General features: G+C 41.9%; 1 protein-coding gene across 1 annotated transcript in view; it reads left to right on the forward strand.

The window, feature by feature from the left end:
• Window positions 1–14,102, forward strand: part of BACE2 (beta-secretase 2) — a 58,747-nt gene that overhangs the window by 36,851 nt on the left and 7,794 nt on the right. Inside the window, exons 3-7 of the mRNA XM_084843780.1 lie at window positions 1,509–1,597; window positions 3,244–3,460; window positions 4,745–4,873; window positions 6,349–6,483; window positions 9,958–10,059. Coding sequence (XP_084699906.1) covers window positions 1,509–1,597; window positions 3,244–3,460; window positions 4,745–4,873; window positions 6,349–6,483; window positions 9,958–10,059 — 672 coding nt within the window. The remainder of the gene's footprint in view (window positions 1–1,508; window positions 1,598–3,243; window positions 3,461–4,744; window positions 4,874–6,348; window positions 6,484–9,957; window positions 10,060–14,102) is intronic.

Genomic DNA, 14,102 nt, shown 5'->3' on the forward strand with positions numbered 1-14,102 from the left:
CCAGGCAAGAATAAGCCTGCAATCTTATACACCAGGAGTCGGAAACCTCTGGCCTCTGGGCCAGATGTGGCCTGCTTCACCTTTGATCTGGCCTGTGGCCTGCCTTCCTCAACCCCATTCTCTGCATGAGAATTAGGTTTAGCGGGGGAAAGGTGCCATTCACATAAATGGGACCTGTTTTTCTAAGACTAACACATGGGGAAGTATTTCTATGGCGGCAGGAAAGATAAAAGGAGAAAAGAGACAAGAAAGTGTCAGAGAGAGAGAGAGAACAAGAGGTGGCAGATAAAACGTGGATGGCCCCACCCACTGCCCACTGTAGCTCTCCCTACCCCTGGTATGTGGCTCCTGAGAGACTGCCACTGAGGGGATATAGGCCTTGACTTAAAGAAAGTTCCACACCCCTGCTATACACACTTAATTGGGAGTAAGTGCTATTGAACTCAGTTGGGCTTTCTTCTAAGTAAATATGCGTAGGATTGCATGGTTAATTTCCCAATACGAACTTATGGCTTCTTCATTCTTTCCTGCTTTTTTGCAAAAGGCAAAAAAAATGAGAAAATGTAGAGTCACAGTGGGTCCCTGGCATCAGTTTATAGACCTGCGGGAATTCGCAATAGTTAATTTAGGTTTAAAATGAATTCTCAGAATGGAGGGATGTAAACAGTGGAATACCACAGGGATTTGTATTGAGATTAGTGCTTTTTAACTTGTTCATAAAGGCTCTGGAAGTAGGAGTGAGCAATGAGGTGGAAAGTTTGATGATGACACCAAATTAGTTAGGGTGGTTAAAACAAAAAGGGTGTAGAGCTCCAGAATTTCTCTCCAAACTGGAACGATGGGCATTAAGACTTGATAGAGGTGTACAAAATTATGCATGGTGTGGAGAGAAAGTGGATAGGGAGACATTTTTCTCCGTCTCATAATACTGGAACCCAGGGTCATCCCATGAAGCTTATTCGTGGGATATTCTGTACAGATAGGAGGAAGCACTTATTTACACAGTGCACATTTAAACTATAGAATTCGCTACTACAAAATGTAGTGAGGGCCACCAATCTGGATGTCTTTAAAAAGGGATTAGACAAATTCATGGAAGATAAGGCTACTGGTTATGTTGGCTACATCTCCCTCTGTATCAGAGGCAGTATGCCACTCAATACCTGTTGCTGGGGGAAATGAGCAGGGGGTGGGGTGCTGCTATTACACTCCTGTCCTACTTGTAGGTGTCCCACAGGGAGCTGGTTGGCTATTGTATGAACAGAATGCAGGACTCGATAGACCCTTGGTCAGATCCAGCACAGGAGCTCTTATATTGTTATGATTGCCTTAAGATTTCAGAGATTTGAAAATACTTCCATTAGCAAAAAAAAAAAAAAAAAGTAGTCCAACAAATATGTTGAAAAAATAATAATTTTGAATTCATTATTTGGATAGGTACACAAGCTAAAAATGTATTTTTTTCCTGTACATGACATGAGAAATAAGTACCTTGTTCTTTTCTACAGCTAAATATTCTAGTTGACACTGGGAGCAGCAATTTTGCAGTTGCTGGTGCATCAAATCCAGATCTGAGTGCATACTTCAACACAGAAAAGTAAGAGTCTTGGTTCTCCCTGCCCCCACTCCCTTCCCAGGAGCTATTTGTCAGGGGGGAAAAGGTTGATGGAGACCTCGCTTTACAGGCAGTTGAACACTGTGGAGGGTTGAACCTCCCTATTATGGAGGCTGTATTCCTGTGTAGTTTTTCCTACACACCCCAGTAACATATGTGTATGTTGGGAAATGGTTCCCCCCAGCCCAGCATTAATGTCCCTTCTGGCCAAGCAGCATCTGCATGAGAAGGAAGTGTGCCTTTGGTCCAGCTTGCAGTGTTCCTGCACCCAAATTTTATTGGAGTAGCATGGCATATTATTAGAGTAACATGTTGTAATATATAAACCAGCCTTTAGAAACTGGATGATTGTATGTAACAAACAAATGTATGCATAGATGCAGGCAGATAATAAAATGACTATTGTAATAATGAATGAATATGTCAATGGATTTTAGCAAGTTGAAAGTTGAACATTCCCTGGAAAACCTGCTTTTTGTCAGGGACTCCCAAAGCTCAGGGTATATACTGCTGATGCAACTGAAATTCCAGTAAAGAATGTTGAGAGGAAGGCTTAATTTTTGTCAAAATACTGAAATACATTTGAGCAAAACACCATTAAGGTAAGGTAAAATTGCAGTAATACTATGTTCTTTACTAATGCAAGTAGCATTAAAGAAAATTTATCCTATAGCTGGAGTGATTTAGTCTCTAAGGGTGCAAGGGTGCAATCCTATCCATGTTTAGACAGAAAGGTCCTACAACTCCAAGCATTCCCTAGCCAGCCATGGTGGCAGGAGAATGCTGGGAGTTGTAAAACCTTTTTCCTGTGTAAATATGCATAGGATTGTACCCTAATAGACCTTAGAACTAGACCTTACATCTAATAGACCTAACAGCCCTTACATCTAGTGGTTGGACAGCCTAAATTGTGAAAGAATATCTAGGTGATGTTTAACTGCATGTAGGAAGTGCTGGTCATGCATGCCACTTGCCTGCAGAGACAGCTTTTAGGAAAAAGCACATGGCACCCATATCTGTACTCTCTTCAGGCACTCTTTCAGATCTCTTCATTTTCCCTGCATTTTAGCATTATAGTCTAAAACTTTCCTGTTTTAAATCTGTAACTGTATTTTAAGTTTCTGCATTGCTGCTAGGTTTTATTCGGGTTGTATTCTTATACCGTAGTATTAAGCTTTTATATTTCAGACTGTTTTTACTTGGTAGTTTGAGGTTTTAGTTTTTGTGAACTGCCCAGAGAGCTTCAGCAGTTGGGCAGTATAGCAATGTAAGAATAAATTTAAAAAACAAATAAAATCTGAAGTAAGCATCTTTTTTTGGTCACAAGCTCATGATTGGAAGCTTCAGCACATGTTAGTCCTGTAGCAAAGTTCTTGCTACATTTAAGTGAAAAGTTGCAACATGGTCGGGGGGTGGGGGGAGCAGTTAGTCTGGCTGATGTGACATTTTGAAAATCGTTGTATGATATTAATGAGGGAAAGGTAACATTTTGCTGAATTTACATAATTTAGACAGGTCACAGAATTTGGCTTTTCTTGGTGCAGAATTTGAGTTGCTTACATGGAGAATGTACAGTCTTGTTTTTTTTTAAAAAAAAGTCTTTACTGCCTTTTTCTTTCCTTTCTTAGATCAAACACATATAAGTCACTGGGCATTGAGGTCACTGTTAAATATACCCAAGGAAGCTGGACTGGAACCCTTGGCACAGATGTTATTACAATGCCTAAAGGAATCAACGGCAGTTATACTATCAACATTGCAACCATCTTTCAGTCTGAGAATTTCTTTTTACAAGGCATTAAATGGCATGGGATCCTTGGGCTTGCCTATGATGCCTTGGCCAAGGTAATGTTGACTGTCTTCCTACCAGCTCCTATATTTGAGTTGAGAATCAAGGCAGACTACTGAAGACAGATGAAACCCTGATAGCTTCTTCCCAACAGTGACTCCATATATTGGAATAACTCAGTAATTCTGTTGAGATAGAATCATAGAGTTGGAAGGGGCATACAAGACCATCAAGTCCAACCGCCTGCTCAGTGCAGGAAGCCTGATTCCCAGGCAGTCTCCCATCCAAGTACTAACCAGGGCTGACCTTGCTTAGCTTACAAGATCAGACGAGATCAGGCTCATCGGCCAAAAACAACTTGTCTTCTTGTATCCAGCCCTTACTGGTGCCCTAGTTGGGCATACTTCAGCGTTCTATATAATTGAGGCTTGGGGAGTTAGAGTTGCATCTTCAGTCGTGTTTACAAAGCATTATAGTCAAAGTGCATAGCTAAAAGGAAGCTGAAGTAAACATATATTCTAAAACTATTATGAAAAGGTGTTAATGGAAAATTTGGAAATAGATGGGCTGCCCAGTACTCTGCATTGGTGCAGACACAATGTTCCCTAAGCACTACCCAAGGCCTAGGAGTAGGGAGCAGGTTGTGGGATTGCAAGTTTTTATTTTATGTTTTATTTTCTATAAAGGCTAGATTTTTTGGTATAGTACATAAGCAGATCTGTCTTGGATAACTTCTAAATGGATGTTACGGAGCTTTGGACCACATTAGGCTATACAATCTCTGATCCTCCCCCAGAAGTGGTGGGGAGTGGAAGAGTCCCTTACCTCCCCATCCATCTGTCATGCCTGCCCACCTCGAATACCACCAGTGTATGTCGATTCAGAATACGTAATAAATTCCCAGATTTTTTAGCTTGGAAAATGAACATGTGAAATAGGCGTACCTGAATTGAATTGTACATATGCAAGCATCTTTGGAATATTGTGCCCCAACCAGAATAGCTGGTGGTGTTAGAAGTGAGGTTGGCACCCAAGACAGGTGAGGAGGTAAAGCACTCTCTCACTTCCCAAAACATGTAGGAGAAGATCAGAGAAAATATTATTTGGTGTGGCATAACATCTGCCTGAAATCTAGAGATGAACTATTAAAGTTTTAATTTACTTTAATAACCCTGTATCAATAATTCATTAATTTTTAAACATATCGTTTAGTTGTTAAAATTACTTTTGTCCAGCAAAGTGATCTGCATGGGTTCTATATGGAAGGTGTAAACACTGAAAATTGTCATGGGAGACTGTCTGAATTTGTGCACAACTGTAGTTTTTGTTTTTTATTGCAGCCTTCAAGTTCCATGGAGACATTTTTTGATTCACTTGTGAATCAAGCAAAGATCCCCAACATTTTTTCCTTGCAGATGTGTGGAGCCAGTTTACCTTTTTCTGCAACTGGTACCAATGGAGGTAGTCTTGTGGGTATCTGTCAACCTGAAAGAGAAAATATTAATAGCTTTTTTCTTATTGTATTTGATTTTTTCATTACCATATCCATGGGAAACCAAACAACATGCCTTTAGCATCTTGCTAAATTTTCCATACAGACCATTAAATTGAAGAAACTTATAAATATCTCATTCTTCACCATATTAAGGTTCCAGTAATGAAACATTGTGTTCCTCCATTCATGTTGTGTATGTGTGTGTGGGGGGGGGGGGAGTGGTGGTGTCCCAGTTCCCAGAGTTGGTTTTAAATGGCTTCAACAAGCATCTGAATTGCACTACAAAAGTGGTGGAGTGAGTATCCTGGTGGGTAGACATCAAGAGGAGGAAAGGAGGAACTCAAACCATTAGCTTCTTATCTGCATGACAAAGACAGTACTGCTATGCACTCCTACTTGGGACCAAGCCCCACTGAACTCAGTGGGACTTCCTTCTGAGTCAACATGCTTAGGTTTGAACTGCACCTTTATTCAGTAGAGCAGCTTATTGTTTTGAATCTAGGGCACTCCTATAGGAGAGGGAGAAGTGGAGGCACTGCAGATCCAAGGCCCTGCTGGGCTCACAGCAACAGAGTGGAAGATGCAGGACAACTGGAGGAAAAATGAGCACACTAGTTCCAGGGCTGGTGTACTTTGTTCCCTCATTTCCAGTATGGAAATGGGAGCCACCGGATCCAAAGCTTTGCCCGACTGCCCCCTTCCCCAAATGCTCCCTTTCCCTCTCTGCCTTTGGCGCACCAGTGGGAGGTGGGAGGAGCCTCCCACAGAAAGGGAGATCAGCAAAATCCTGTAACCCCTGGGATACCCTCACAGGAACCATAGGATTATGCCCTTAGTTGATTAACTTAGTTGATTAACTACAATTGTATATTGTAGCAGCTTAAATAAATGAAGATGACCATTTCTCACAACATTTAAAAATAATCTGTAACAATTTAGAAACAAAGAAACCATCTCTGTTATTTTAATAACTTTTTGTGACACAGGGAATGCTCTGATCTCTCTGGATTTATTACTTTTAACTAGCGATTTCTGAAACTGATAATGTTATTGTTCTGTTCTCCCAATTAGCCAGTGTTCTTCAGCCATGGGGTTAAAAAGTCAAAAAGTGCACACTTCTTCAGGACTACCAATGTTATACCATTTCAGGTTGCAGTGGTGTGACCAAATTTTCTTTTTCTGAGCTCCATATTCCTTGCTCAAGCAAATGCTAGAATACCAAAGGAGTCTGTTCACAAGGCTAGTTGTACCTGATTAACTGCAGTTCTTGTTTTTTACAAACTGCTGTAATTGACTAATTGCCCTGAAAAATCAGACCAGACCTACTTTCTACATTAATGACTCTTATTATTATTATTTTTAAGTACATGCATGCTGTATAACTTAAACTGCTGTGTTTTGACTTTGTGGTATAATAAAGTGAGACTTGTGACCTATGTTTCTTTTCAGGTCCTGGGTGGAATTGAACCAAGCCTATACAAAGGAGAAATCTGGTATACACCTATTAAGAAAGAATGGTATTATCAGGTTGAAATACTCAAATTGGAGGTTGGAGGCCAGATTCTTAATTTGGACTGTAAAGAGGTATTTATAACAAGAAATCATCATTTAATATGCCTTCATTTAATCTTTTGGTAATGGTGTAAGCAAAAATTTAACAAAACTGGTCTAAAACATTAATACATTGGTGATAAATAGGACTATTGTACAGTCCTAAACATACTTTAAAGTACATCCTATTTGAAATCAAGGGATTTACTTCAGAGTAGAATAGGGGGTATAACTCAGTTAATTGAAACTACTGACATTAGTTAATTGAAACTACTGACATTGACTTATCTAATTCACCCTTAAATCACTGCTCCTTCATATCTGAACTCTAACTGAATGCCCCCCAAGCTATTTGGATATGGACTTGCATTGGAGATGTTCCCACTAAGTCGTTCTCACTATTGCTAACTTTGTGTGCAGGCTGTAAACCTGCCAAACATATTTTGGTTTTATAAAATGAAACAAACGCAGTGCAGAATATATCACACGTTACGTTTGTTCTATTTTATAATCTCGAAACTTGTTTGACAGGTTTACAGATTGTGCACAGTTAGTAATAGGGTACTACTCAGCAGGAACATCTCCAGTGCAAGTCCTTTGGAATGAAAAGAAGTTGCTCAAGAACAAATACCACAGTCAACAATTGAAGGAGAAATACAGTGTTAGTAGTAGATAAGGCACCTGATAGTTGTTGTTGTACTTGTTGTATTTTATTACATTTCTATACCACCCCATAGCCGAAGCTCTCTGGGCAGTTTACAAAGATTAAAAACATTAAAAATACAATATGCAAAATTTAAAAACATAAAAAATGTACAACAGACAGTATACACAGAGACAACATATATCTAAAAAAAACTTTGAACAATCAGCCAAACCATAAAATGAATGCAGGATCAATTAAAACTCATCACATGTCTGGGAAAAGAGAAAATTCTTGACCTGGTGCCAAAAAGACAGCAGTGTTAGTGCCCGGCAGGTCTCATCAGGGAGATCGTTCCATAATTGGGGGGCCAGCACTGAGAAAGCCTTCTCCCTAGTTGCTGTTTTCCGAGCCTCCTTCACAGTAGGCACCTGAAGGATGATCTTAGATGTTGAGCATGGTGCACAGGTAGGTTCGTATCAGGAGAAGCACTCCATCAGGTATTGCGGTCTCAAAGGCTTTACCGGTTAAAACCATCACCTTGAATTGGGCTCGGAAACATACAGGCGGCCACTATAAGTGGGCCAGAGTTGGTCTTATAGGTTCGAACCTTCTGGTCCCCATTATCAATCTGGTGGCTGCATTTTGCATGAGCTGTAGCTTCTGAACCCTTTTCAAAGGCAGCCCCACATAAAGTGCATTGCAGTAATCTAGCTTGGAGATTACCAGAGCATAGACAACAGAAGCCAGGTTATCTTTGTCCAAATAGGGGCATAGCTAGGCCACCAACCAAAGTTGGTAGAAGGCATTCTGTGCCACTGAAGCCACCTGTGCGTCAAGTGACAGAGATGGTTCTAGGTGAACCCCCAAGCTATGAACCTGCTCCTTCAGGGGGAGTGAAACCCCATCCAGAACAGGGTGAGCACCCTCCATCCAGTCAGAAGAACCACCCACTAACAGCATCTCAGTCTTGTCTGGATTTAGTTTCAGTTTATTAGCCCTCTTCCAGTCCATTGTCACAGCCAGGCACCAATCTAGCAGATCCAGTCTCACCTGATGAGGATGAGAAGGAGAGCTGTGTGTCATCAGCATACTGCTGACAATGCAGTCCAAAACTCTGGATGACCGCACTCAGTGGTTTCATGTAGATGTTGAACAGCATGGGGAACAAAACTGACCCCTGTGGAACCCCATACTGGAGAATCCACAGGGCCAATTTTCACCAAGCACCACCTTCTGGAGCCGACCCTCCAAGCAGAAGTGAAGCCACTGCAGTACAGTAATTCCCACTCCCAACTCGGACAGGTGTCCCAGAAGGATGGTTGGTGGTATCAAAAGCCAGCGAGAGATCAAGGAGAATCAATAAGGTCGCACTCCCCTGTCTTTCTCCCGACATAGGAGCGACCATACAGGCAATTAAGGCTGTTTCCGTGATTTTAACCTAGTTGTAAGCATAGTTACTTTGTCAATTGTTACTGTGTGACAGGTTCTTGGTTTACAGTTTCAAGCTTTTATCTCCCCCTGTACCACCAAACCTTAATCTGGACAAGATGGAAATGTTGCTGGTTGGGAATGTGTCCTGGAATAAGAGGACATACTGTGTTGGATGGGGTTGCATTCCCCCTGAAGACTCAGGTCTGCAGCTCAGGGTGAGCTCTCAGGCCTGACACTGCTCTTGGTTGTCCAGGGGGCAGCAGTGGCCAAGAGTTTGCCAGTTGCACATTTTCCAGCATAGGATTAGCCTAACCACAGTATCCCTATACAGAAGAATGCCTTGACATTCTCCCAATGTGTGCAGGGGGAGCAGGGCCCTGATGTAGTGCATGGCAACTAGCCCTGCCCCGTAGTATACATGTGTGCAGACTGCCAGTCTGGGTTGTTTTTTACTGACATGGCAAGGCTGGGAAAGTACTCATACATAGGCTCAGTTCTGTGCACACTTGCATGATCTATTGATACGTTGCTTTACTTCTGAGCCTCAGTATCCTCCCGCTGTAAAAGGGCACACAACTCAACTGTTCCCTAAAAAAAATGGCTAATCATCTTTGCCATAGTTTTAGTGCTGGCCTTGTTCTAACTGCTTCCCTCCCAACCTCTTCATCTGTAAAATGGGACTACTAATTTGTTGCTGCTGAGTGGGTTTTTGCACAGCTCTTCTGGTAATTTTTAGAGCTGTTAAGAGTTTAGGTGTCCTTGATCTGTAGTAATTCAGATGTGGATGTGCACTTGTGTATATAGCAGTCATCTTAGTCTGTAGCTCATGGGGGTGCAGTGGGCAGTTGCTTCCTCATGACCCCATCTCCCATAGCCATTATTTTTGGTGGACTTTCAGGTTTTAGTAAACAAAGTAGATTTTCCAAGCTTGAAGTCAGGCCATCCCTGCTCTAGCTGGTTGTTCAGATGACTTTTGTTTCACTATAAAACTAAGGGCATAATCTTATGCATGCTGGCAGGGGAATGCTAGGAGTTGTGGGACTTTTTTCTGACTAAACATGCATAGAACTGCACCTTAAATTAATCATAGTAGACAATAGCTTTCCTAGTCCTTTCTTCCAGATTCACACAGTCCACTGAAGTATGAGGTTTATGATAATAAATGATGAACAATGAATGCTAATGGGGCTGGTTGGGGATGGGGTCAGGGCTGGCCTTACCATTAAGCTTCTGTTTGGGCTGCTGTGCTGGGGGAATCCTGACACCACTCGAGCTCGAAGCACTTCAGAAACATCATTGGCCCATAGCGGGTTGTGGGAAGAGGAGCTGACATGACACAGAGCATCTATTCTGGCAATTGTTATTGACTGCCCTGTGCAATTGGTTGCTACAGTGTGTTTGTTTGGTTTTGTTCCTCTTTCCCTGTTTAGTACAATGCAGATAAAGCCATTGTAGACAGCGGCACCACTCTCCTGCGCTTGCCAGAAAACGTCTTCAATGCCGTTGTGGGTGCAATTATACAAACATCCTTGGTAAGCTTATGGTTCATGAAATTTGCCTTCTGGGACGGTTTGTTCCTTAAAGGGACAGCTTTTAATAGCAGCATCAGGCCAAAAGTTATTCAGTTCATAATCAGAGGACTGCACTAAATGTATCTGTTTCCATAATGAGTGGAGGCTTCTTTGTTGAGGAACTGTAAATAAAAGTTTACTTACTGCTAAATTTTATTTTGTTCCAGTGTATTTAAAAAGTGCAGGCATGCTGCCCGTCTCCAAACATGAAGGTCTTTGGGCTAAAACCTAATTGCTTTGTTGGCAACCATTCACAAAATAAGTGCTTTTTGCTTTGCAGTGTTGTTCATTGTTGGTAATATGTATAGTGTCTCTTTTCTATAATACAATCTTGCTTGTTCTAATGGATTATTATCTATGTATGGGTTGAGGCCTAGAGTACGGCTCATATTGATCAAAATGCCATGTATATATGTATTTAAGAATGCATTTGTCATTATCAAAAGATTAAGAATCCAAACTTATAGTGAGGAAGTGAAGAGGTCAGGGCTGCCAAAAGACAAGACCACCTCTCTCCTTCCACCCTCTGATCAACACACACAGTGACAGACTCCAACCATGCCACAGTTAAGAAGCAGGGCATAAGCTCACTGGGTTATGTCAAAATACAGTGTGTATGCTGCATATTACGAAGGAATTGCATGTTTCCAAGAAATAAGTAAGATAAGAAGAAGGAATTACAGGTTCTTCTCTTGCTTTCTGGCTCATAGAAGAGACTAGAAGCAAAAAGGTAAACTACAACTCCTATAATGCCATGGGTTTCACACACTATCAGGCTTTAATAAATCAGTTTGCCATGGTGAGCATGACTGGTGAGCATGACAAGCAAGCCAGCCAGCCTTCCTCCCAATTTTGAGGTACCTGGAAAGGTATGCATGAATCATCCCCTCCCCAGTTCCAAACTTGGGAGGAAGGCTGGGAACCGTTTGGCACCTGTGTGGCCAGGGCAAAGAGGATGCTTGGCAGGCGGGGCCTGGTGACGAGGAATTGAAAGAAGGCCATCCAAAAACTGTAGACCCTCACACACTTTTGAAATGAGTTTGTTTTTCTTCTTAAATACGAAATACAGTTTATGGACTGAAAGCAAGAGGGAGGAGGTAGCCATAAGGCAGAAAGTTAAGTTCTTTGAGGACCCCTTGCCCTTAATTAACCACATTTCTATATTGCCCAATAGCCAAAGCTGTCTGGGCAGTTCACAGAAATACTGTCCCTGGGTCTTGAATTTCATCTTGGCATTGCCTGGGGTAACATCTATCTGTTAGTCTGGGTCATTAAGGTCATATGTGGGGTGGGAGGTATGGCATGTGCATGAGGAAGTGAAGAGCTGGCTGTCTCCTCAAGACTAGACTCCTGCTCCTGCTGGTTTCCTTCAATGAAAAGGGTTAGGAGGGAGGAATTGGGCCCAGGAATAATGCATGATTTGCCCTTGTGTCAGAAGAGCAGATTGAAATTCTTCTCTCATCAGACAGAACATTTCAGTACCATTTGCAGGTTGAACTGCACCGTGTGAAGGAAACCGTATTGTTCTGAATAGTCCCATTCGCCAGCTTGACTTTTTCAGTGCCCCATGCAGAAAAGAGCACACTGTTGCCATGCAGCTATGCAGAGCTGAATGCTCTATGATTTCCTGGCTATTTGATCTACAATCTTGGAGGAGCAAATATCTTAACTGGCTAGTCTTCTTTGCAAAATCATACCACTGTAGATACAGTGGTGATATATTATCAGGAGGTAGTGGTTAAGACGCTGAACTGCAGACTGGAAGGTCGGCCGGTCAGCAGTTCGAGACCCGAGTGCTGCGTGACAGAGTGAGCTCCCGTCTTCAATCCCAGCTTCTGCCAACCTAGCAGTTCGAAAGCAGGAAATTGCAAGTAGATAAATAGGTACCGCCTCAGCGGGAAAGGTAACAGCGTTCCATGCACCTCGGTGTTCAGTCATGCCGGCCACATGACCATGGAAGCGTCTTCGGACAGCTCTGGCTCTTCGGCTTAGAAACAGGGATGAGCACTGCACCCTAGAGTCGGACACGACTGGTTGGGGACACCTTTACCTTTTTAATGTCCTAGTACAATTTGATGCACAGTATTGGGAACAACAGATTTTTAAAGTACACCATATGATGACTCCCAACACTGAAGAGTGTCAGGTGTGGTGTCCCGATACTGGTTTTTAAATGTAGCACGTTCTCTGATTTTTTAATTAATTTCTGGGGATAGTGGCTTGTCTCTTTTTTCCCCTCTCCCTTTTCTGAATACATATGCTCCTACTGTCCCCATAATTAGGTATGTTTCTCTTGTAAATCACTGTCCCTTACCTCTGCCTTTTCAGTGCAAGTTGTTAGAGTGCCATTCTGCAGCTTCTGCCCTCTCCCTCCCTTCTTCTGGTCTCTAGAATTGAGGTCTCTGAGTTAGGGATCCATGTGTACTTGCCTGCAGTGTGTATGCATATAAATTCACAAGTGTGAATGTGTCATGCAACTGTTGCCATTCCAGTGCTGATGAGGTTTATTTTACTGCTGATTAACAGATTGTAGGGCACTTATTGGCGTTTATCCTGGGTGAAAATTATACAAGAAAAACTCACTTTGAAACTGGCACAGGACAGTCTTTGTCCAGGGTAAATGAATACAGCAGAGCAGATGTTAGCATCTTTAGTAATGTGATAATTGGGTGAGGGGCAGCACAGGCAATAATTTCTTCTGTGAGAATAGAGTCCTACAAGCACGCCCTTCTTTTTGTGTCTGAAATGTTTGTGAGTTTGTAAATATGATGTCCAAATATAAATGTGCATGCCCAATGATATGACAGTGGAAGTGACCATTTCTTATTCACCCAGTGTGTGTGTGTGTGTTTGTTTTGTTAGGAGTATTTGTTAATGAAGAGTTAATAAATGCTGTGGTTGCACAATAAAGCACAAGCTGGCCACAGAGAACTCAGTGGAAGGAAGTGTCTTTGTCCTGCCTGTATTTGTATTGGTCTGTTATGTCCCTCAGAAAGTGTAAATGTGGGAAAGAAGCTTGGCCTGACTTGGGTTGTTTGGGTTTTGTTTTGGTGTTAGGTTGGATTATAAATTAACAATACACTCCTTCCTATTCATGTTTATTCAGGAGTAAGTCCCACTGAGTTCAGTGGGGCTTGCTCTTAGGTATGTAGGTATAGGATTGCAGCCTTGGGGAGTAAACTTGGGATTAAGCCCCATTAAACTCAATGGGACTTAGTTCTAAGTAGACATGGATAGGATTGGGCTGTAAGGAACCCAAAAGTAAATTACATTTCCAAGATCTATCTGATGATATATCAGAAAGGATGAAATGAAAGCAGGGACTGACAGCTGGGTTAATCTTCAGCCCATTAAAATACGTGTCTTTAGTAGAAAGGCCTTTTGATCTTTAAAAGCTCCACACATTTAGTCAGCATGGTAGGGAGCAGACTTGGAAAGGTTAGTTATTGTTCAAGGGACTCGGTAGGACTGACTCTTCCCAGTTAGCACAGTACTTGCAGAATTTTTCCACTTCTAGCATCATTTGCCACTGCCCTTTGGAACCAGGGCCACACATCCCAGAAAAGAACCAGCTGTTTCTTTTTCAGGTGTTTTGCTAATGCTGCTCTTCAAGACTGCATCTGTTCATAGGTGACAAAAACAGGCTATCAATCATTAAATCTCAAACTGCCTTCCAGCCAAGCTGTCAGTCAAATTAAAATGAGTCTCTGTATATGAGATATTACATTAATCTCTCCCAAATGGACACTTGTGTCTATGGGTGTACAGATTACATAATTTTAGTAATGAGCCCACTCATTACTACTATGGAAGCTCACTAAACTGCATCAAGCTCAACAAAACCTTTTCTTCTGGTCTGCAGAAGCTGGATTTGAGTAGCACTGACTAGCCCACTGACTGCCTCCTTTCTTGGCCATGATTGTGCACAGTGCTGATTTTAGCTTGCCCTTGTATCAATTACAAAGCCCCTCCTTTTTGGAGTAGTTTTTCAAGAACAAAAATAA

This window comes from Heloderma suspectum, chromosome 3 (assembly GCF_057233095.1).
Source record: "Heloderma suspectum isolate Gila_16-S chromosome 3, 16-S_ref, whole genome shotgun sequence".
Taxonomy (NCBI): Eukaryota; Metazoa; Chordata; class Lepidosauria; order Squamata; family Helodermatidae; genus Heloderma; species Heloderma suspectum.